At 48.8% G+C, this 24087-nt stretch overlaps 1 protein-coding gene across 14 annotated transcripts in view; it reads left to right on the top strand.

Annotated features, from left to right (window-relative positions):
- The window catches only part of Tns1 (tensin 1), a 229143-nt gene that overhangs the window by 147885 nt on the left and 57171 nt on the right, over positions 1–24087 (top strand). For all 14 annotated transcript variants that reach the window (XM_041650703.1, XM_041650702.1, XM_041650701.1 and 11 more), the window contains 2 exons: positions 7979–8044; positions 9088–9204. In XM_041650703.1, coding sequence (XP_041506637.1) covers positions 7979–8044; positions 9088–9204 — 183 coding nt within the window. The remainder of the gene's footprint in view (positions 1–7978; positions 8045–9087; positions 9205–24087) is intronic.

Below are 24087 nucleotides of genomic sequence, written 5' to 3'. Positions count from 1 at the left end.
TGGAAAGCATTTGTTAGTCTTATAAGTTAGTTTAGATTGAATGGCCACAGTGATTGATGAACTATCGTCTCTTTTAATCAAGAGGTGTCTCCTGTTTGAATCTAATCTTTATCAATTTTGATGGTATCCATAACTTTCCTTCTCCTGTGGAAACAAAAGAAAAACCTCTTCCCCAGTTTAATACATGTCCATTCTGAGGTCAATCCATCCTTGAAGTACATAGGCTGATTTAATTCAGCAGTTTTTTTTTCTCTTGTCCAATGTCTCACCACAACTGTCATTCCTTTCTCAGTGGCATTTAAGAAATTTATTTTTTTTTTATTTTTTTTTATTTATTTTTTTTTAATTTATTTATTTATTAAGGATTTCTGCCTCGTCCCCACAACCGCTTCCCATTTCCCTCCCCCTCCCCCGATCAAGTCCCCCCCCCCTCATCTGCTCGAAGAGCAATCAGGGTTCCCTGACCTGTGGGAAGCCCAAGGACTGCCCACCTCTATCCAGGTCTCGTAAGGTGAGCATTCAAACTGCCTAGGCTCCCACAAAGCCAGTACGTGGAGTAGGATCAAAAACCCACTGCAATTGTTCTTGAATTCTCAGTATTCCTCATTGTCCGCTATGTTCAGCTAGTCCGGATTTATCCCATGCTTTTTCAGACCTAGGCCAGCTGGCCTTGGTGAGATCCCAATAGAACATCCCCATTGTCTTAGTGTGTGGGTGCACCCCTCGTGGTCCTGAGTTCCTTGCTCGTGCTCCGTCTCCTTCTGCTCCTGATTTGGACCTTGAGATTTCTGTCTGGTGCTCCCGTGTGGGTCTCTGTCTCTGTCTCCTTTCATTGCCTGATGAAGGTTAATATTCCTGAGGATGCCTATGTGTTTGTCTTTGGATTCACCTTATTTAGCTTCTCTAGGAACATGAATTATAGGCTCAATGTCCTTTATTTATGGCTAGAAACCAAATATGAGTGAGTACATCCCATGTTCCTCTTTTTGGGTCTGGCTTACCTCACTCAGGATAGTGTTTTCTATTTCCATCCATTTGTATGCAAAATTCAAGAAGTCCTTGTTTTTTACTGCTGAGTAATACTCTAATATGTATATATTCCATACTTTCTTCATCCATTCTTCTGTTGAAGGGCATCTAGGTTGTTTCCAGGTTCTGGCTATTACAAACAATGCTGCCATGAACATAGTTGAGCATATACTTTTGTTGTATGATAGGGCCTCTCTTGGGTATATTCCCAAGAGTGGTATTGCTGGATCCAGGGGTAGGTTGATCCCGAATTTCCTGAGAAACCGAAACACTGCTTTCCAGAGTGGTTGCACAAGTTTGCATTCCCACCAGCAATGGGTGAGTGTACCCCTTTCTCCACAACCTCTCCAGCAAAGGCTATCATTGGTGTTTTTTATTTTAGCCATTCTGACAGGTGTAAGGTGGTATCTTAAAGTTGTCTTGATTTGCATTTCCCTGATCGCTAAGGAAGTTGAGCATGACCTTAAGTGTCTTTTGGCCATTTGAAGTTCTTCTGTTGAGAATTCTCTGTTCAGATCAGTGCCCCATTTTATAATTGGGTTGATTAGCCTTTTACGGTCTAGTTTCTTGAGTTCTTTATATATTTTGGAGATCAAACCTTTGTCAGTTGCAGGGTTGGTGAAGATCTTCTCCCAGTCAGTGGGTTGTCTTTTTGTCTTAGTGACAGTGTCCTTTGCTTTACAGAAGCTTCTCAGCCACAGGAAGTCCCATTTATTCAATGATGCCCTTAGTGTCTGTGCTGCTGGGGTTATACATAGGAAGTGGTCTCCTGTGCCCATGTGCTGTAGAGTACTTCCCACTTTCTCTTCTATCAGGTTCAGTGTGTTCGGACTGATATTGAGGTCTTTAATCCATTTGGATTTGAGTTTTGTGCATGGTGATAGATATGGATCTATTTTCATTCTTCTACAGATTGACATCCAGTTTTGCCAGCACCATTTGTTGAAGATGCTCTCTTTTTTCCATTGTATACTTTTAGCTCCTTTATCGAAGATCAGGTGTTCATAGGTTTGTGGGTTAATGTCAGGGTCTTCTATTCGATTCCATTGGTCGACTTCTCTGTTTTTATGCCAATACCAAGCTGTTTTCAATACTGTAGCTCTGTAATAGAGTTTGAAGTCAGGGATGGTAATGCCTCCAGACAAACCTTTATTGTATAAGATTGTTTTGGCTATCCTGGGTTTTTTGTTTTTCCATATAAAGTTGATTATTGTCTTCTCCAGATCTGTGAAGAATTTTGATGGGATTTTGATGGGGATTGCATTGAATCTATAGATTGCTTTTGGTAGAATTGCCATTTTTACTATGTTGGTCCTCCCAATCTAAGAGCAAGGGAGGTCTTTCCATTTTCTGGTGTCTTCTTCAATTTCTTTCTTCAAAGACTTATAGTTCTTGTCCAGTAGATCTTTCACTTCCTTGGTCAGGGTTACCCCAAGGTATTTTATGCTATTTGTGGCTATCGTGAAAGGTGATGCTTCTCTGATTTCCCTCTCTGCTTCCTTATCCTTGGTGTATAGGAAGGCAACTGATTTTTTGGAGTTGATCTTGTATCCTGCTACGTTACTAAAGCTGTTTATCAGCTGTAGGAGTTCTTTGGTAGAATTTTTGGGGTCGCTTATGTACACTATCATATCATCTGCAAATAACGAAAGCTTAACTTCTTCCTTTCCAATACGAATCCCCTTGATCTCCTTATGTTGTCTTATTGCTATTGCTAGAATTTCAAGCACTATATTGAAGAGGTATGGCGAGAGTGGACATCCTTGTCGTGTTCCTGATTTTAGTGGGATGGCTTTGAGTTTTTCTCCGTTTAATTTAATGTTAGCTGTTGGCTTGCTGTAAATAGCTTTTATTATATTTAGGTAGGACCCTTGTATCCCTATTCTCTCCAAGACCTTTATCATAAAGGGGTGTTGAATTTTGTCGAATGCTTTTTCCGCATCTAGTGAAATGATCATATGGTTTTTTTCTTTCAGTTTATTTATATGGTGGATTACATTGATAGATTTGCGTATGTTGAACCAGCCCTGCATCTCTGGGATGAAGCCTACTTGATCATAATGGATAATTTTTCTTATGTGTTCTTGGATTCGGTTTGCCAGTATTTTATTGAAGATTTTTGCGTCGATGTTCATGAGTGAGATCGGTCTGTAATTCTCTTTCTTGGTTGGGTCTTTTTGTGGTTTTGGTATCAGGGTAACTGTAGCTTCATAAAAGGAATTTGGCAATGACTCTTCTGATTCTATATTGTGAAATACCTTAAGGAGTATAGGTATTAATTCTTCTTGGAAGTTCTGGTAGAATTCTGCATTGAAACCATCTGGTCCTGGGCTTTTTTTCGAAGGGAGATTTTTGATAACCATTTCTAATTCTTCGCGAGAAACCGGTCTATTTAGATCATTCACCTGGTCTTGGTTTAGCTTTGGTATATGATACTTATTTAAAAAAATGTCCATTTCTTTTGTATTTTCCAGTTTTGTGGCATACAGGCTTTTGTAGTAAGATCTAATGATTCTCTGAATTTCCTCTGTGTCTGTGGTTATGTCCCCCTTTTCATTTCTGATCTTATTTATTTGCGTGTTCTCTCTCTGTCGTTTAATTAGTTTGGATAGGGGTTTGTCGATCTTGTTGATTTTCTCCAAGAACCAGCTTTTTGTTTCATTGATTCTTTGGACTGTTTTCTGTGTTTCTATTTTGTTGATTTCAGCCCTCAGTTTTATTATTTCCAGTCTTCTACTTCTCCTGGGCGCGTCTGCTTCTTTTTTTTCCTAGAGCTTTCAGGTGTGTTTTTAAGTCCCCAATGTATGCATTCTCCGTTTTCTTTAAGTGGGCACTTAGTGCTATGAACTTTCCTCTTAGCACTGCTTTCATTGTGTCCCATAGGTTTGAGTATGTTGTCCCTTTATTTTCATTAAATTCAAGGAAGACTTTAATTTCTTTCTTGATTTCTTCCTTGACCCAGGTGTGGTTCAGTAGTTGACTGTTCAGTTTCCATGAGTTTGTCGGTTTTTTGGGGGCAGCGTGGTTGTTGCCTTCTAACTTTAATCCGTGATGATCTGATAAGACACAGGTGGACACTGATATTTTTTTGTATCTGTGGAGGTTTCCTTTGTTTCCGAGTATGTGGTCAATTTTTGAGAAGGTTCCATGAGCTGTAGAGAAGAAGGTATATTCTTTCCTATTTGGGTGGAATGTTCTATAGATGTCTGTTAAGTCCATTTGCTTCATTACCTCCAATAATTCTCTTAATTCTCTATTAGGTTTCTGTCTGATTGACCTGTCCCTTGGAGAGAGAGGTGTGTTGAAGTCTCCTACTACTAGTGTGTGTGGTTTGATGTCTGCCTTGAGTTCTAGTAATATTTCTTTTACATAAGTAGGTGCTTTTATATTGGGGGCGTATATATTCAGGATTGAGACGTCCTCCTGATGAATTGTGCCTGTTATGAGTATAAAGTGACCGTCTTGGTCTCTTCTGATTGATTTTAGTTTGAAGTCAGTTTTGTTAGAAATTAGTATGGCCACACCTGCTTTTTTCTTAGGACCATTTGCTTGAAACACCTTTTCCCAACCCTTTACTCTGAGTAGGTGCCTGTCTTTGTGGTTGAGATGTGTTTCTTGCAAACAGCAGAATGTTGGATCCTGTTTTCGTATCCAATCTTTTAGCCTGTGCCTTTTTATAGGTGAATTGAGCCCATTAATATTAAGTGATATTAATGACCAGTGGTTGTTTACTCCGGTTATTCTTATTGCTTTTGGTAGTAGAGATTGTGTGTCTCCTTTCTTTGAGATGTGCTCGTGAAGGGTCATTAGATGCCTGGGTTATTGTAGGCAGTGTTGGCAGTGTTGGATTCCTTGGGTTGCGATTTTCCTTCTATTACTTTCTGTAGGGCTGGATTTGTGGCTACGTATTGTTTAAATTTGTTCTTATCCTGGAATGTCTTGTTTTCTCCGTTGATAGTGAACGATAGCTTGGCTGGGTATAGTAGTTTGGGTTTGCATCCATGGTCTCTTAGCTTCTGCAGAACCTCTATCCAGGACCTTCTGGCTTCATAGTTTCCATCGAGAAGTCAGGTGTAAGTCTGATCGGTTTACCTTTATAAGTTACTTGCCCTTTTTCTTTTGCAGCTCTTAATATTCTTTCTTTAACCTGTATATTTTGTGTTTTGATTATTATATGGCGAGGAGATGTTTTTCTTTGATCCAGTCTGTTTGGTGTTCTGTATGCTTCTTGAATATTTAAATGAATATCTTTCTTTAAGTTGGGAAAGTTTTCTTCCATAATTTTGTTGAAAATATTTTCTGAGCCTTTGAGCTGTGACTCTTCTCCTTCTTCTATTCCTATTATTCTTAGGTTTGGTTTTTTTATTGTGTCCCATAGTTCCTGAATGTTTTGTGTTGAGAATTTGTTGGCTTTGCTGTTTTCTTCGATCTGTTCGTTTATTTTCTCTATGGTGTCCTCAGCATCTGAGAGTCTTTCTTCTAGCTCTTGTATTCTATTGATTATGCTTGTTTCTGTAGACTCTGCTCGTTGGCCTAGATTTTCCATATCCAGCTGGTCCTCAGTTTGTATTTTCTTCTTTGCCTTCATTTCAGTTTTCAATTCTTGAACTGTTTCCATTACCTGTTTGATGGTTTTTTCTTGGTTTCCCAGGGTATCATGTACATATTTACTCATTTCTTCAAACTTTTTATTATACTTCTCATCCATTTCTATAAGGGCATTTTTTACATGTTGTTTAAGGGACTCTATTATCTTCATAAAGTCGATTTTTTCCACTTCTTCTGTGTTAGGTTGTTCAAATACTTCTGTTGTAAGATCATTGGGTTCTGATGTTTTCATGTTGTTTTTCGGATTATTGGGTGAGTTCTTGCCTTGGCGCCTGCCCATCTCCTCCTATTGATCCTATCCAATGGATCCTTTAGAAACCGGATCAGGTTTCCCTGCTGGCCAAGGGCTCCGCTTACAAAATGCCCTCACTCTCTTTTGTGGTTCCTGCTGCAGGCCAAGAACCCTCTCACCCCTCCGAAGGATCTTCAGGACAGGACCAGGCTCCCCTTGTGCCAGTGACCTGGCCAACCAAAGGCCTACCTCTTTGATTCAATTGTAGTAGGGCGATCCTACCTCTTTGATTCAATTGTAGTAGGGCGATCTGCTCTCCTTATTGCAAGCCTGTCCCAGCCGCTTGGGTCTGGCCGCCGCTCAGCCGCGTCTGGTGCCGCTGCCGTGCTGCCGCCGCCGCTGCGCCTCTGTGCGTCTGGCGCCGCCGCCGCTGCGCCTCTGTGCGTCTGGCGCCGCCGCCGCTGCGCCTCTGTGCGTCTGGCGCCGCCGCCGCTGCGCCTCTGTGCGTCTGGTAATGCCGACGCTGCGCCTCTGTGCGTCTCATTTAAGAAATTTAAAATTAATAAATTGCACAATATATCTCTGGGGGCCTTTATTACCCCTTTCTGTTTATTAAGCATAGCTTTTTAGAGTGTGATTAGATCTTTCTATAACTGTTTGCTCTGTAAAATTTTGTGGTAAACTTATAATATGCTTTATGTTGTAATATGCAGAAAAACTATTTTCATTTTACTAGAGACATATACTGGAGCATTGTCAGTCTTAATTTGTACAGGTATCCCCATCATGACCATAATGTCTAAGAAATGTATAATTACAGAATCAGCCTTTTCAGAACTCAAGGCAGTTGCCTATTGAAATACTTTGTAGCTATAGTATGGTGTACATATTTTAAGTTTTCAAACTCTATAAAATGAAACACATCCATTTGCCAAATTTCATTTTTTTGAGTGTCCTTTGGGTTACTTCCTGCAGGATGTGGAGTTTGGTTATACGAAGAGCAAGTAGGACATTGCCTTATAATTTCCTTGGCTCATTGCCGAGTGATAGAAAAAGCAGTCACGGAGGACCACTGAGAACTGACAGACCTACAAACAGAAACGTAGCCACAGTATCTGTCCTAGTTAGGGTGACTAGTGTTGTCATCAAACACCACGACCAAGGCAGTTTAGGGAGGAGAAGGTTTATTTGGCTTACACTTCCACATCACTGTTCATCATGGAAGGAAGTCAGGACAAGAACTCCAAAACGGCAGGAAATTAGAGGCAGGAGCTGATGCAGAGGTCATGAAGAAGTGCTGCTTACTGACTTGTTCCCCATGGCTTGCTCAGCCTGCTTTTTTATAGAACCCAGGACCATCTTCTCAGGGGTGGTATCGCTCACAATGGGCTGGACACTTCCCCGTCACAGCACAGTATTGGAGGGAATCAGTGGAATAAATAACAACCTACCCAGATTTAAGAAGAAAGGAGGCTGGGTGTGGAAGAGTATGTCTGTAAACCTGGTGCTCAGGAGGCTGAGGCAGGAGAGAGTTCAAACCCTAGCGTGACCCTGTAGGAAAAAAAAAGAGGGGGAGTAACAGGAGACAAATAATTCCCTGTCATAGCAGCGAGGCAAGCAGGCTTTACTTAGACCTGATTTCTGGAAATAGTGCTGCAAATACAGACTGTGATGTAGAGCCTTGAAGGTGGACTAACGTAGTCGGAACTCAAAGGGTTGGGCTTGCCTCACGAAGTGGAGCTCTGGTGAGGCTGTGGCCTGCAGTTCCAGACGTGTGACTGGGCTGGGTCTATTCCTCTGTTGGTCATGTGCTGGCCTAGTGTGAAGCCCTAGGCTTGATCCCCTGCACCTATGATTTCAACACTCAAGAGTTGGAGGGCAAATGGTTGAAGTCTATCCTTAACGACATAGTGAGTTTGGGGCCAGCCTGGACTACCTGAGAACCTGTCTCAAAATATTTTTTCCCTATGTTCATGCAACTTCCTCTGTGTAAAAGATTATATGTATCATATTATTAACCATATATACACACATGGCTGCATTCTTTTCTATAAGAAACTTTTCTCTTTAGGGATATGGGACCCATTTTCTCCTTTCTTTCTCTTTTAGATGATCGATTTCCTGATTACGGCAAAGTGGAGTTTGTATTTTCCTATGGGCCAGAGAAAATTCAAGGTACAGACGATGTTCTAGCCCTTTCCCTGCAGCCTTGCCTGTGCCCACCTCACTCGCAGCATCCTCCCACTGGTCAGCTCTACAAACATGATGGTACTTTAGAGGTGGGTCAAGGTACAGGACCAGGGCGTCAGAGTGGACTTCCAGCTAAACCTGATCCAGCTCCTTAACTTCAATATAACAAAAATAAATGCAGACAGTGAGGCGCTGAGTTGACGAAACTGTTCTGGTCCCTGCAGGTCACCATCTTGTTATATTCAGAGACTGAGAGCCTTGGCAGATGGAAGGGACAGCCAGGGCACATTCCGAGCTGTTGGGTGGATTGTGGGTATTTATGAACCAAAGTGGCTCAACCTGAAGGCCAGTTTAATAATAACCTTTCTTCCTCTTGACTCTAAATATGGAGACCAGTTGCTCTTTATCTTATTTGAGAACAGAATGGGAGGAGATGAAGTTAGGTTACTGGCAGAGAGACCTTGAGTAGACTAAAGAAAGGACTGCCAGGCCAGGACGATAGGCTACCCTGGATGGCCTGGCAACTGGCTGTATTGACTCTGAGGTTGCAAAAGAGACTGGCCTGTTCTTATGGCTGTCTGTCTGGAATAGGGAGCATCTTAAGTGGGGGCAGGGGCACACCTGCGATGACCTTTTCCAGGCTGTGTCCTCTCAATGTCCTGCCTGTGATTTCTTACAGGTAGTCCAGGACAAGCCTGTCCCCTATCCCTTCTCCAACCCTTGCTCCTGCTCTAGGACTATAGATATTATAGGAGTAGCCACCCAGTGGGTGCAGGCATGCTCTTTCTCTAGGGTGTGTGTGTGGGGGGAGGTTCTTTCTTTATCAGTGCCCTGTGTTAATCTGCCCCTATAACCTGGCCCTAACTCCTAGATTCTTCAGGTAACCCAAGTCATTGTCCCACCCTAGACATTCAAGATAGCAAACGGTTCCTGGGGGATGGCCCATAGAGGAGCTCACTGGTCTTTTGCTTCACTAGTTGCTCATCTCTTTCCTCCTGTCCCCTCTGTCCCCTGCTGGCTCCCCACAGGCATGGAACACCTGGAGAACGGGCCTAGTGTATCTGTAGACTATAACACCTCGGACCCCCTCATCCGATGGGATTCCTACGACAACTTCAATGGACATCGTGAGGATGGCATGGAGGGTAGGTGGCCCATGAGTGCCAGGCTGGCACCAAACTGAGCAGCCCTGGCCTGTGGAACCTTGGTTCTCTGGGTCTTTGTAGAAGGGGCGGCTATAAGTGCAGCTGGAAGTACCTGTTCCGTCTCTTTGGAACCTGCCCTCAGGTGTCTCCAGGCTGTGTCTGTATTTGTAGAGGCCAGAGCAGGGATATGTAGATGAAGTATCTGGGGACCTAATAGTATATATAAGGATCCAGCAAAAATATCTGAGAACTCAATGTGGCGTTTCAAGATGCAAAAGGGAGAAAAAAAAGCTGTAGAGCAGGTACGGTGTCTGTGCCTACTTGACGTGCCTGAAAACACAGCGTATTTCCTGCTCAGCTGCAGTCAGGTGTGCTCTGGAGAGTTCTGTGGCCGGTCCATTGGTTTGTTTGGCTCTTGGAATATGTAGGAGGTTGAGGGGCAGAGTCTCTGAAAATGAGCTTGCTAGATTGAGCACAAAGCCTTGCAATGCCACCTTGGGTTTGGCCCTTGGCTTGTTTTCTGATTCAGCCACAGGAAGGCAGATTGTTAGGGCAGGTTGGAGGGTCTCCTGCATCTGTGTCAGAATTGGGGTAACTGAGGTCTTCTGGAAGGTGGGACCATGACTTGCTCCTCAGACCCAGGCTGTGCTCTCTCAAGGACACCAGCGACAACCACTCTCTACACCAAAGCCAGCTGAGGCTTGCTCTGGTGATGGAGTGGTACCAAGGAGGGAGAACATGGCCTGGGACTCTCACCTGTCCCTCCACTTCGCTCTCCTCTGTCACCCTTGCCCAGGCATCCTGTAGGGCTCTGACCTGGAAGCCATGCTGCAGCCATGAGCAGATGTCAGACAGACCGGAGGAGGGAGGCTAGATTAGAATTCAGGGGTTCCACGGGAGTGCATTTATGCGTGGCACTGCCAGCTTGGTGGTTTGCCCTTGTACCCTCTCAGGGGGCCTTCTTCTCCCACTCTGATCCTTGTCCCCCACACCCAGTTCCCATCTTCTGAGTGGCTGAGGGGCCTGGGTGTGGGGTGGAACAGAGGAACGAATGAATTGTCTCCGCAGCTGCCACCATCAGCCTCCTTGTTTCCCTACTGGTGAAGTTTGTATTTTTAACAAGAACTCTTGGCAATTTGAAGGAATTTTTAATGCCTCGCCATTTCTCCCTGGTACAGAGTCGATGCAGTGATAAGTGTAAAATATTTCGTGAGCGCTAACGTGCCAAGAGAATCAAAGGTAGAATAATTAAGGGTTGGAAGGATGGATGGAGCCAGCTCGAGGGAAGGAAGAGGAACAGAGCTAGGGTCTGAGGAGAACCTGGAGTATCAGGTTCAGAGGACAGGCAGGACAGATGAGGGAGGCCCTGGCTGGCTCTGCAGCCCTCACTCCATGATGTGCTTCCCCAGCAGGGGATGGAGCTGGCAGAACCTTGGGCCAGTAACAAGGTCAGCTGGTCTTATCAGGACAGAGGGGCTACTATATGCAGGCAGAGAAGCTGGCCCTTTGCCCGTAGAGGGGCAGATTAGGGGTTTGCTGTCCCCTTCCCTGCCTGGCCTGACGGCCTAGGGTAGAACAGTTGCCGGGAAATGGCTGCCTTGTGCTCTGACTGTGTGTGTGTCTTGTGGCCTGGCCCTGGGCTGCATTCCCACTGGGCCTGGAGACCACCAAGGCTAGCCCAAAGCTTGAGCACGGATTGTGTTCCAGTCCTGTCCTCGTCTGGGGGCCTTTCCCTGGGAGGCTCTCTATCCTGGGACCCAGAGGGTAAAGGACTGTGTGTGTGTGTATGTGTGTGTGTGTGTGTGTGTGTGTGTCTAATGGTTAAGAGGAGGAAACGGGACTGCTTAGACTGCTTGTCACCTTGGTTGTGGGGAACACATGGTTCATCTGTGCTTAGGATGGGAGGAGGAGGCAGTGAGGGAAGAGAGAAAAAAGAAGGAAGCCCGTATTGGAAGTAGGCTCTGTCCAGGGACAATGGCCAGGGAGAGAAGTACCTGCCATCTCAGAGACTTCTTCCTGGGGGTCTCTGGTCCTAGCTGTCTTGGGTAACCATCTGAAGGCACCACAGGTGGGCCCTAATGGACAGACATTTGCTCTCATGGTTCTGGATTTTGAGGCCAGGGCTGGTGTCCCTGAGGCCTGTCCTCTCAGCGTGTAGACTCTGCCATTACCCTGTGTCCACATGTATCCCCCTTTGTGTGTCTGGATCCTGATCTTCTCTTTATGCAGGACCTGCCTCAGTGGCTTTCCTTTGCCGTAACCGATTCTTTCTTCAGCCACTGCACTGTGAAGCCTGTGGCCCAGAGGGGATGGCTCAACCCATCATGTGTAGGATGGAACTTTCTGTGTTCCATGCAGCTGGACATCCCGGCTCAGTTTTCTGGGTAGGGAGAAGTGAGAATCCTGGGTTGTGGTGGAGAGCTGTCTGGCCCCTGCTGCCCTCCTCCTTGAAGCCGCCTCCACCCCCCTCTGGGTTGGTGTGGAGCCAGTCAGCTTGGCCCTGGCTCACACCACAGTTGGAGCATCCAGGAGTCCCATTAGTTCTTTGGCCCGAGCTCTGAGCCCCTGTGCCCAGGTCCCAGCACCTCTTGGATGGGGGTGGGTGTAGGACTTTGTTTTTGTCTATGCTGCACAGAGCAGTGTCCAAATTCTCCCAGAGGGTTCCAAGACACCACTTTCTGAAACAAGTTCCAGTAGCAGGGCGGGGTGGCCTCTGCTCCTGAAGAGCTGAAGAGCCAGGAAGCCAAGCTGACCCGGTGCCCTCCACTTGCTGTCCTCTGACTTCTTGGCCATTAGCTAATGGGAGTTAGGACTGGGGACCAGGGCATGGAAGCAGATTCTCAGACTGGAAGCCAGGGTGAAGGGAGAAGGAAATTCATCTCATGTCTAATGGGGGTGGCAAGGATGCTGTTATCTGTCACTTCTGGGTTGTGCTTGTGTGAGGTACCCAGGGTAGGTGGCAAGGGATTTGGTTTTGATGCCCAAACATTTATGTTTTTGGGCTCTGAGGAAAACCATATATTTTCTCAGGGGAGAGTTCTAATCCTTCTTCAGTTTTTCTGTCTCAGCTGAGAAGAGTCCCTCATCTACAGTCAGGAGTCCCTGGTCTGGGTTGAGCTTGTGGAAGGAATGACTTTTTTGAGAGGGAGGGAAGGAGAGAAGGAGGAAGGGAGGGAGGGAGGGAAGGAGGGAGGGAGGGAGAGAGAGAGAGAGAGAGAGAGAGATGGGAGGAAGATAGAGGAGGGGAAGATGCCTCAAACAGGTAACAAATGAGGAGAAAGACACAGAGGAGTGACCCAGAGAGATTGAGAGGAAGATCTGGGCTAAGGGTCCTGGATATCCCTGATGACCTCTTCGTATGGGTCTTCACTTTTAGTTCACATAGAAATAGGATGTAGGGGGGCTGGAGAGTTGGCTCAGTGATTGAGCATGCTGGGTGCTCTTCCATAAGAGGATGTGAGTTCAATTCCCAGCATCCAAATGGTGGCTCACAGCGTCTGTGACTCCAGTTCCAGGGGCCCTGATACTCTCTTCTGATTTCTGATCTCTGAAGGCCCCAGGCACACAAATGGTACATATACACACATGCAGGAAAAACATCCATATACAGAAAATAAAATAAAGATTAAAAGAAAGAAATAGGATGTAGGAGTAGACGGCATTTCTTCTCATTTTGAGCTCAACCAGTGTTTTCTTTGGGAGCTAAAAAGAGGATGAGATGGTCCGGACTCATTTATCTTCTCAACTCTTGAGTTCCATGGGGGAAAGAAATGGCAGAGTGGTTGCATCAGTCAGCATAGGCTAGCAGAAGCTGCAGTAACAAACATCCCCATTCACATGGCTTCCTCCAGTCAAGCATGCTCCCTGCTCAAGGTATCTGTCCACCGAGGACAGGAATAGGCTTCTGTTCATCCTAGGGAAGGGCTTCATCTAGAAGTGTCTCTCCCATTGATGCCACTTGTCTATAAAGCAGGTACCATAACAGGATCTTCCACCTAGGAGTGGTGCTTCAGAGTCAGGAGGGTCGGTGCCAGAAGCAAAGTGTTTGTTAAGTGCTATGTTGGCAGGACTCTGTCTGTGGCAGCCATGCTGGAGTAGATAAGACAAAGATGTTTTTTTTTTTTAAATATTTATTTATTTATTTGGTATGCAATATTCTGTCTGTGTGTGTTTGCAGACCAGAAGAGGGCAGCAGAGCAGACCTCATTACAGATGGTTGTGAGCCACCATGTGGTTGCCGGGAATTGAACTCATGACCTTTGGAAGAACAGGCAATGCTCTTAACCACTGAGCCATCTCTCCAGCCCCCCAAAGATGGGGTTTTATGAGTCCTGTCCTGCTGAGAGGCCCCTGTCCCTTTCCCCTCTTCTCTATGGGAATCATCTACATCTGACACTCTCTTGGGACTAGGACACTTGCCTCCAATGTCTGGAGAGTTACCCTCCCCCAGCCTTCAGGTTCCTTATGACTGAGTTGAGGGAACTGGATTCCTAAGGGGACAGCTCTAAGGAAGGATGGTGCTGCTGCCGCCGCTGTGGTGACTGTGAGGACTATAGCACATTCTGGGTGCTGGATGGTTTTGGTTAACCCCCCAGACTCCATTGGCTGAGCAACGTCTGTCACCTCTAGGCCTAGCTGGAGCATGTAGGAGGTGATTATAATGCCACTTGGTTTTGTTCACCTCTGCCATTTTTCTCTACTCTGCACTGCCCTGTCCCCATGATGCTAAGACCAGTTCCATTTCTTCTCGGGTTACTCTGACATGATGGAAGATCCAAAGTGTTGGTAAATTCAGACGTCAGTTCAGAGTTGGCAGCTCACCTTGTCAGCCCTTGCCTGGCCATCACTGTGCATGTGCACATGTGTGTCCGTGGCAGGTTTGTGTTTGTGCGGTGTGCATGGGTACATATGTACTCATGTTTATGTGTATATGTGTGTGCTTAAAGGGCATAGAAAGTTTGCTCTTCCTAACGCTAGGGAGAGAGGAGGTGATGGACATTCTAGAACTTTCTTGCTTGCTGGGCACCATTGGGAGGGTGGGCAAGTCACCTGTAGATTCGGAAGATTGTAGGTTTGTGGCTCTTGAGTCCCTTGTCAGCAGATCTGGAGACTTCTCAGGTAACCTGGTAGCTTATCTGGCTGTTCCTTAGTCCCGGTGCTGTCCTCCTGGCTTCCTTGGGTAGAGAGACCCTGAGATGTGAGTGCTGCGTGGGTATTTGAGAGATGTGGGTACCTGCAGTGACAGTGACGTGTATAGTCATGAAATGGCCTCTGGGAGGATTCTGGGTTCCTCTTTAAAGAAGAGTCGTCTCCAAAATGCTGGGCCAATCAGTGGATTCAAACACAAGATTGTTGTGACCCCCATGACCCAGCATCTGCCAGCCACCTGCTTAGCATTGCTCCCCGTGGGCTGGGGCTGGCTGGCCCTATCCCGATGCCCTTGGTCCCTCGACTAGCCTGCCCTGCACTGTTGCTGGCAGGCTTGGGCAGCAGTCTGCGTCCGGAGCACGTGGTAAGCTGATCCCTTCCCTGCTGAATGGGTCTTTGGTCTCTCAATCTCTGCCATCGGGAGGAGGTGGAAGGCTGGAGCCACACTCTGAGCAGTGCCAAGCTTGCTGCCTGCAGCCCAGTGCCCAGATGGAGGCTGGGGACAAGGAACATGTTCTCTGTCCCCTCAGGCCCTGCTCCCCTTCCTTTCCTGCCAGACCTGGAGATGAATGTAAGTGACCTGGCCCCGGCCTAGGCTACCATGTCCTCATCCATATCCAAGAATGGGATTTAAGTTGCCATTGATCACATGCTTTTCTGACCTACTAAATATGCTTCCTGTCTATCCTCCCCTCTCCCATCATCCCCCTCACATCCCCCCTTCCCTCTGTTCTTCTATTCTTCTACCCTCCACTGTTTCCACCCTTCCCTTCCTCATCTTTTCTTCATCCACCTCCCTTCCTCCATCCTTCCTCCCTCTCCCTTTTTCTTTTTTCCCTCTCTTCCCCCAGTTCTTAATCAATCACTTACTATAAGTAGTAGGCAATTAGTCCTGAGGTTTGGCAAGCCAAGTCTGGGGATGATTGGGGACAGGAGTAGGGATGTTTTCCAGCCATCCTGAACCCACAGCCAAATGGGGAAGGGTCCTGGCCAGGAGATGACGCCTGACTCAGAGCAGTTGGCTTCATGACACGGGGCTGGGCCCTAGCAATGGATATAGCATCATTTCTCAGATCTAAAAGTCAGGGACACTGATCAAAGTCTAGAAAGCTGAGGTTAAGAAAAGCACTCGAGGCCAGGTGTGGTAGCTGAGGCAGGAGGAAAACCTTTTTAGAAAAAGAAAGTACAAGCAATCACGTCAGCCCGGCTTTCCTGAAGGCTGAGTCTTTAGTGGATGCTCGCTAGATCTGTGTGAGGTAAGGGCGAATAGAATGAGGGCGGGGTGGGGGTTGAGGGGGGGAGGTACAGATGCTGTGTGCTGCTCAGGGTGCTTGCTCAGGTTCATGCTTCCTCAGCCACACCTGGGTCCTGTTGCCTCCCTGCTGTTCAAGGTACAGGGCTTTCTCTCTTTAGATTTCAGTCTTTCAGAGATCCCTTTTCTAGGAGACTAAGAGCTGGATGGTGTTGCAGCGGAGCAAGCCCCGACCTCTTGGCTGGCAGACTGTCTGACAGGGGAACAGCGAGGACATGTCCTAGGATCGCACCCACGGTGTTGTCACTGGTTCCTCAGATTTACCTGGGCAGCCGCAATTGTTACCAGCCAGCTCTAGTGACTATTGACCCCCGGGAGGGCTTCAGACTGCCTTAGAATCCAGACCCTCAGTGGAGAGGGTGTTCTTTCTAGATTCTGGAGTATGCTTCTCAGCACTGGGGTGTCTGTCCCTGCTTTGGGGATCCTTGGCCTCACTCCCTGTCCTGAATGTTTGCCTGGGGTGACACCCGAGGCTGGTCCAGAGTGTCTGCCCTCTGCCTCGCTGTAAGCAGCTCCACTGCTGACTGTCCGGCCCTGTTCTGGGTACCTGTCTCCCCAGCAGCTTCATCAAGGAGCTGCTGTCTGACCCCGGCCTCCTGGGGATTCATGCTACGGAGTTGTCCTTCCTGCTGCAGAGCCCCGCCCTCCTGGCTGGTCTTCTGGCCTGCTTTCTATCCCACTGACAGTTTGGGGGCTGTGTTAGGGAAATTGTTTCAAGGGATCTAGGTCTGGCAGAGGATCAGTGCTTTCCTGGATGCCATCCCTCCCTCCACTTCCCAGGCTGCCCATGGGTGATTTATCTTTTCTAACCTCCTTTCCTTTCCACGCCCCTTCCTGCCAGACCTCACCATGAAGCTTATGGGCTTCAGCAACAGCCTGGTTCTCTCAGGAATGTGGAAGTGTCTCCTAGTGACCTATGGGGGAAGGGTCTCAGGATGGGTCAGTCCCTAGGCGGGCAGGGCCTTGAGGATAGGTGCTAGCATGGGCTTGGGGTTCAGGCTGCTCTGGTCAAGTCCTAGCTCTGCCTCTTGCCTTTTGTTGGCCCTTGGCAAAGTGCTCAGCCTTTGAGCATCAATAGTCCCATCTTCAAAATGGAGAGAAGGAAAACACCCAGCTTAGGACAGTGACTTAGAGGTTTATCACGAAGCCTTGCCTCTCCGAGGGACCTTGTAAAACACCTCTGGAAGTGAGTCAGACGACCTTCTAGACATCCCAGCTAGAAGCGGACCTTTAAATCAGACCTTTGCTTTCTTGTCCAGTGTCGGCTCCCACTGTCCTAATGCAGGCTGCACCTCCCCCCGGGGTGGCTCATCTCTTGGGGTTCACTTCCCAGGCTGGGTCTGCACTCCAGCACTGGTCACAGCCCCTCCAAATACCACATGTCAGAATATAGACGAGAAAAGGCATGGTTCTAGGTCACCCTTGAGCCCACCGACTGTACTGAGTGGAGGAGGGGAGGGAGCACAGATCACGTGTGGTGGGTGGCACCTGGGCCCTCAGTAGCATTGTGCCCTCAGTCCCCAGGCATTTGTTGAGGGCCGGCATATGCCGGCCCCTTGATTCCCCGTTTGCTGAGGACAGGACAGTGAGGGAAACAAGAGCCCAGGGCTTGTGTTTTGGTGGAAGAAGGCAGATGGTTTAAAAGAAAATCAGGGACTAGGGTGATGGCTCAAAAAAGTGCCTGCAGAACCGTGAGGATCTGCATCTGACCCCCAGAGCCTATGTAGATGTCTGGCATGATGGTGGCATGTGCTTGTGATCCCAACATGGTAAGGCAGAGATGGGAGGAGTCCTGGGGCTTGCTGACCAAGCACCTCAGCCTACTTGATAAGTTTAAAAAAAAAAACTGAAAGAAAGAAAAAGAAAAAATAGAGAGCACCCAAGGAACAACATCCGAGGTTGCCCTCTGACCTCCACTCACACATGTGCATACCTGCACAAATGCACACACACAGAATTAAAGGCACAGAATAAAAAGGCATGTAAGACAGTATTGCAGTATGTTATGAGACAAGAGAAACTTAAGCTCTGCTTGTGAAAGAGTGATTGGGATGGGCAGCTGGCATGGAGGTTAGGAATTTAAACGCAGGTCTTATTAAGCGCACAGCAAAGACTGGAGGAGGATTGAGATGCCCAGGTATATAACTAGGGAAGAACATTCCAGGTGATGGGGATAACAAGTGCAGAAGTCCTGGGCCAGGAGCCCAGATGTCTGGGGATCATAAGTGGGGACTGGTGTGGCTTAAATGGAGGCTGTGATAGAATACGTCCCATCTAATGGGGGCCAGGTCACTTAGGATCTGTAGCCATTGTGCAGATTGCAATGACTTTTCCCCTAAACTCTTCCACCAAATGGTAGATGATGATGATCTTCCCAAATAGCACATCAGAGGCGTCTCTCTCTCTCTTTTTTTTAACTGCATAATATTCTACCATACCTATGTGCTGTGTTTTATTCATGGAAATTCATAGTATTTTCTTGAAAACCTAGATTTAAGTAACCGATCTTTTAGGTTATTCCCAGCCTGGTTTTTTTGTTTCTAGAAAAGTTGTCATGGGCCGTCTTGGGAATGTGCTGTTTTTATTTGTGCAAGTCACAGGCCACCTTTCGCAGGAGGATGGGCAGTGACAGGTTGGTCCCCTTAAGGGCTGTACTAATTGACATTTGCAGCCAGAGGGCAATCCGTTCCCACACTGTGTTCATCCCCTGAGCGAGATACTGTAGGAGAGCCAGGACTTCCTTACCTCTGCCCATGGCCTGTGAGCCAGTGGTTTCCCAGATGAAGTAGCAAGCACAGAGATTAAGGTTCCCTAGCAGTGTTTGCACAGCCAGATGAGGGATGGAGCCGGAGTTCTGGTACCCACTGTCTATCATCCCAATACTTCTCCCTCTTTCTTCACGTGAGCAGGAGTCTGGGGGAACCCTGCCCTCCTGTCCCACGCGGCTTTGAGATTTGGAACCCTAGGAACAAGGACCTGAGTTAAAACAGGAAACCTGCATGTCAGCCCACGGCTGTGCCTGTATCATGGAGACCCTTGCAGACCAGTGGCAGGGCAGGAGAGGCCTGCCTCGGCAAGCTGGAGCCACAGCTGCCTTTTCGCTTGTCCCCCTCCCATTACCAGCCCCAGGGGAGCAGCTTGGGCATCTTGGAAGGGTGGGGTGGGGGGGACGACACTGTCTAATTCTGCTGTGGGTGGAGGTGCAGCCATTGCAGGGTCAACTTGCTCAGGGATTAAGTTTCAGCATTTCTCCGATGAAAACAAATCGGCCTCTTTATTGCTCTGCTTGGCCTTTGGGACCACTAAAGGCTGGTGCATATTTACAGACTTCCTGTAAGTCACTGCTTCTGCCCTAGCCCCAGGGCAGAAAATAGCCTCAGATGAGTTTAGAGCCTCTAGCCAGTGGCACAACCAACAGGAGAAGAGAAACAGGTGCCTCAGCCAGTGTCTGGCTGAACATCTTCCCTAAGGTGGGCAGGCCTCCAGTAACCTTCCGTTGCTCAGAGGAACAAACCAATGCTAGCCACAGTCACCTCTTGGTACCCTTGGCTGGGACTCCCCATCTGCTGTCATTGCTGTCTGGTAAACACTGCTGAGTGAGGCCCCTCTCTTACCTGGTGGACGGTTAGAGAGAGGAGGTCTGCGATGGGGGTCTGGTAACCAGGAGAACCCTTGTAGTTATGGGCTGAGAAACGGGAATGGGTGATGTTTCATTTTTCTCTTTTTGGTTCTTTTGAGACAGACAGGGTTTCTCAGTGTAGCCCTGGCTGTCCTAGAACTTGCTCTGTTAGACCAGGCTGGCCTCAAACCCACAGATCTGCCTGCTTCTGCCTCCTGAGTGCTGAGATTAAAGCCATGTGCTACTACTGTCCAGCTTCAGGATAGTTTTTCTTGAAGTTGGGGTGAATTTTTCCACTCATGCACCTGTGTGGGTGACATGAGTGATTGGGGCTAGTGTCCGCAAAGGAACAAGGCGACTTCTAGAGTTCTCTGACAAGACTCGCTTTCTGGGTAAAGAGGACACCATGTCTTCCACTCCAGACTCCTCGTTCCCTCTTCTCTCCTTTCTTGAAACTGTTTGTGCCCAAAGCCTCTCCCACAGGGACATAGATCTTTTAAGGGCAGAGCTGGATGTCCTCCAGCCCTGCTGGCTCCAACTGGATTCCCCTTGCCTGGTGAGCCGAGGCAAAGCCGGCTGAGGGTGAGGCCCCTTGCCTGGTGAGCCGAGGCAAAGCCGGCTGAGGGTGAGGCCCCGACTTCTCACTGCCTAGTTTCCCGTCTTGACAGCTGTCACTGACGCTTATCTGAGGCTTTAGTTGTGTGTTGCTTTGATTGCTGGCGGGGGGTGGGGGTGGGGGGGTCGGCAGCAAGCTTTCTTTGATGTTGGTTCTGTGCTCTCTACCCCTGGAGCAGTGAGGTCAGACTTTGATATGAAAGCAAAGACTTCCTTCAGATCTTTCCTCTCCCTTCCTCCCTCACAGCCCCCTCTGTCTGAACTAAGGTTGGGGACCTCTGAGTGTCCACAGGTGTTCCTTGTAGGATGCCAGGGTGGGAAGGCCCAGGGCTGGGCCAAGGGGTGGGGGCTGCCTCCTATCCAGGAAGGTTCCCTGTGGGATAGAGGGCTTGGGAGTCAGGGAAGGTCGTTTCACTCATCACAGAAGTGAACTGCCTGGTTTAAAGGGGAATACGGATCATCTGTGTCCATTGCTCCGCCCACACTCACTCATGTAGAAAACTCCACAGACCCTCCGCACAGTTCTCTTGTGCACTGAGCCCCTGGGTTACTCTGCAGACACTCTACTGTAGAGAACTCCGTGGGTCACTCTCTACAGTCCCCTGTAGTGTGCTGAATGAACCCCTGGACTTCCAGCCCTGCACTCCCCTGCCTCACAGCAGGAGCTGTATTCGAGAGGCACACAGACCCTGCGGCCCCTGCGGCAGTACTTCTGCCAGGCTGAGAGCTTACATTATTTTGAGACTGACCCACTGACGAAGATGGGTCCTTATGTGGCCGTGGACTGCCCAGAGGTTACACATGAACCTGTCATGCTCAAAGCTCTCCTTGACATGCATGCAATTCCCAGGGAGCCCCTTCCAGGGACTCAGTATTAGCCTGGCCATTGGTGTATAGGTGCTTGGTTCTGAGCTTGTCACGTGGTCCCCTCTGTTGTTACTATTGATGCCTCTGAGCCCTGACTGTGTGCCTCCCTGTCCCCCTTTTGGGCTCCTTTGTCTTGGGGAGCAGAAAGAGCATGTGAACAGGATCATCTTTAACTCCTTCCTGGATGCTGCATTGGGCCAGCATTGAAGGCCAGCGAGAGACCCCAGCTTAAGCGTGGTCGCCTGGTGAATGGATGCAGACATTGATTGATTCACCTTAGCTCCCCAAACACGTCCATCCTTCTTTCCCTTCTCCTCCACCTTCCCAGGTGAAGATGTTTCTGAAGCATGCCCCTGCTGGGAGCAGTAGGGTGAGGAGAGCCAGGAGGGCCAGATGTCCGTCTGTCTTTTGTCCAATGCATACATTCATCTGGGAGCTGATAGTTGCTTTCCTGCATAATCTTATCCTATTCCTGGGGACCATACTCCCAGGCTGGGCCTGCCTGCTGCCTTCCTGGAGTAGATTTGGAGACTCCCCCAGAAGGCTTGCTCTCCACAGCCTGCCCTGCCCCTGTAGCCCTGAACTGTGCTTCAGGTCTTCTGGGCTGGGCGAAGACCGTAGGGCATTCTGGGACCATATTTCTATCATACACATACATGCAACACACATGTGCTCACACATTCACCCACTTGTGCACACTCACCTACATGCACGCACACACGCAGCCTCAGTGCTGCAGCCTGCAGCCTCAGTGCTACACACACAGCTGCATGCACACACAGCTGCATGCACGCACACACGCAGCCTCAGTGCTGCAGCCTGCAGCCTCAGTGCTGCACACACACCTGCATGCACACACACCTGCATGCACACACAGCTGCATGCACACACAGCTGCATGCACGCACACACACAGCCTCAGTGCTGCACATACACCTGCATGCACACACAGCTGCATGCACGCACACACACAGCCTCAGTGCTGCAGCCTGCAGCCTCAATGCTGCACACACAGCTGCATGCACACACACCTGCATGCACACACAGCTGCATGCACACACACCTGCATGCACACACCTGCATGCACGCACGCACACAGCCTCAGTGCTGCAGCCTGCAGCCTCAGTGCTGCACACACAGCTGCATGCACACACACCTGCATGCACGCACAGCTGCATGCACACACCTGCAAGCACACACACCTGCATGCACACACACCTGCAAGCACACACACCTGCATGCACACACACACACAGCCTCAGTGCTGCAGCCTGCAGCCTCAGTGCTGCACACACAGCTGCATGCACACACAGCTGCAATGCACACACAGCTGCATGCATGTAGTAATAAGAGCAGCGGGGCTGCGTCCCCAGCACCCCGGCTGCCCGCACGGCTAGCTTATGCCCGAAATAACAACATACAAACTGTATTCATTTAAACACTGCTTGGCCCATTCTCTTCTAGGCTAATTCTCACATATTAATTTAGCCCATTTCTAATCATCTGTGTATGGCACCCCAAGGTGCGCTTACCAGGAAGATTCTAGCCTATGTCCATCCTGGGTCGGAGCTTCATCCCGGGAGCGGGGCATGGCGTCTCTCTCAGGCATCTGCTCCCGAGAGGAGAGCTGTTGAGACTGAGCTCACTTCCTCTTCCTCCCAGCGTTCTGTTCTGTTTACTCCTCCCACCTATCCTCTAACCAATAAAATGGGCCAAGGCAGTTCCTTTATTAGCCAATGACCTTCCTCCATCACATGCACGCACACCTGCATGCACGCACACCTGCATGCACGCACACCTGCATGCACACACAGCTGCATGCACGCACACACACAGCTTCAGTGCTGCAGCCTGCCAGGCAGCAGGCCCTCCTGCCCTCTTTCTTACCACCCCGCCTTCTTCCTCTCTCCCCGCACCTTCAGCTACTTGAAACCATGTCTGTCACAAGGTGTGGGGTGCTTCTTCCGGCCCCCACCCCTCTGCCTATGCCTGCTGCCTCTTTCATGATCCCGGGTTCTCCCTAGAACCGGAAGTTCTAGAGCACCGTGCTTTCCTCAGTGGATTTTGCCACTCTGAGAACTAAGCCAGCCAAGGTCATGCAGTAAACAGCTGAACTGGAGTCCAGTTTTTTGGGAACTCAGTTTCCCCTCCCCGAACCTTCCTCTCTCTATTTAGCTCTGGTCTGCCTGCTGTATGCCCATGGCATTTCTTCCAGATACCTCTGGCTACATGTTCCCTGGGTAGCAACCACCTGGTGCTGCACACGGCACCCCCACCCCGCACTGCAGCTTTACTCCAAGGACCTGCTCACAGACCATGCAGTAGCCCTTCTGGAGACACTGGTTTGTTCCCTGTTTCTTTCCTAACCCCACGACTGCCAGAAGACAGGACACACAATCATTTTGTCCCTTAAGAACAAGAGCCATGGGACTGAAGTGATGGCTTAGCTGTCAAAGTGCTTGCCTTGCCAGCATGAGGACCTGAGTTCTATCCCAGCACCTGTGTAGAAAGCCAGGTATTGTGGTTGGGTGTTTCTACTACCAGTGATGGGGGAGGTGAGCACAGGAGGAGCCCTGGGATTCAATGGCAGGTCCCCTTAGCCTTCTTAGTGAGTTCTAGGCCAGGGAGGGGACCCTGTCTCAAAGGAAAGAGGTAAACAGGGCCTGAAGAAAGACATCTGAGAAAGAGAGGGAGAGAGAAGAAGGTGGGGGACACTAACACGGACCAAGAGCCAAGAGCCAGGCCTGGGAAATGCTCTATACCTGCCAGTCAATAGAGAAAAGGGATTAGGATAGAAACAGGAAACTGCTTCTTAAAGTTGTGGCCATAGCAAGCTGAACTCCCTTCTCCCCAGATGAGGACTCTGCTGAGCCACGGCTGTCCTGGGAGGGTGGAGAAGTCATTGGCTCTATAAGCAGAAGCTGATTCTCCAGTGAGGTGTGGTCCTCTAGTGTCTCACCATTTTGTACTGTTGGATCAGCAGGGGATGCTTATGGTCCCTGTGTGCTGGGCTTCTGGGACCCTTCGGCCACCTCTCTCTGGGCAAGTGTCCCAGGTCTGGCGTAAGGGATGGCTTCCTTCCGGGAGCCAGTGGCCCCGAGTTGTGATCTTGGCTCTGGCTCTAACCATCTGTGGGGACCTCTGCTTCCTAGAGTTGGATGGCTGGGATCAGGTGGACCAGCAGCTGAACTCAGGATGTCCCCTGGGCTGACTGTGTTGTGATTCTAGGGAATAGCCTGGGGTGGCTGCCCGCAGTGGCAGCAAATCTGGGGACTCGATGAATCCTGGGCACCTAGAAGCAGCCACAAGGTCTCTGGGTCCAC

This window comes from Microtus oregoni, unplaced genomic scaffold (assembly GCF_018167655.1).
Source record: "Microtus oregoni isolate MIOR12 unplaced genomic scaffold, Mior012 000004F_ref0000308, whole genome shotgun sequence".
Taxonomy (NCBI): Eukaryota; Metazoa; Chordata; class Mammalia; order Rodentia; family Cricetidae; genus Microtus; species Microtus oregoni.
The sequence above is the reverse complement of the archived record's forward strand: the minus strand, read 5'-3'. Positions and strand labels throughout refer to the sequence as shown.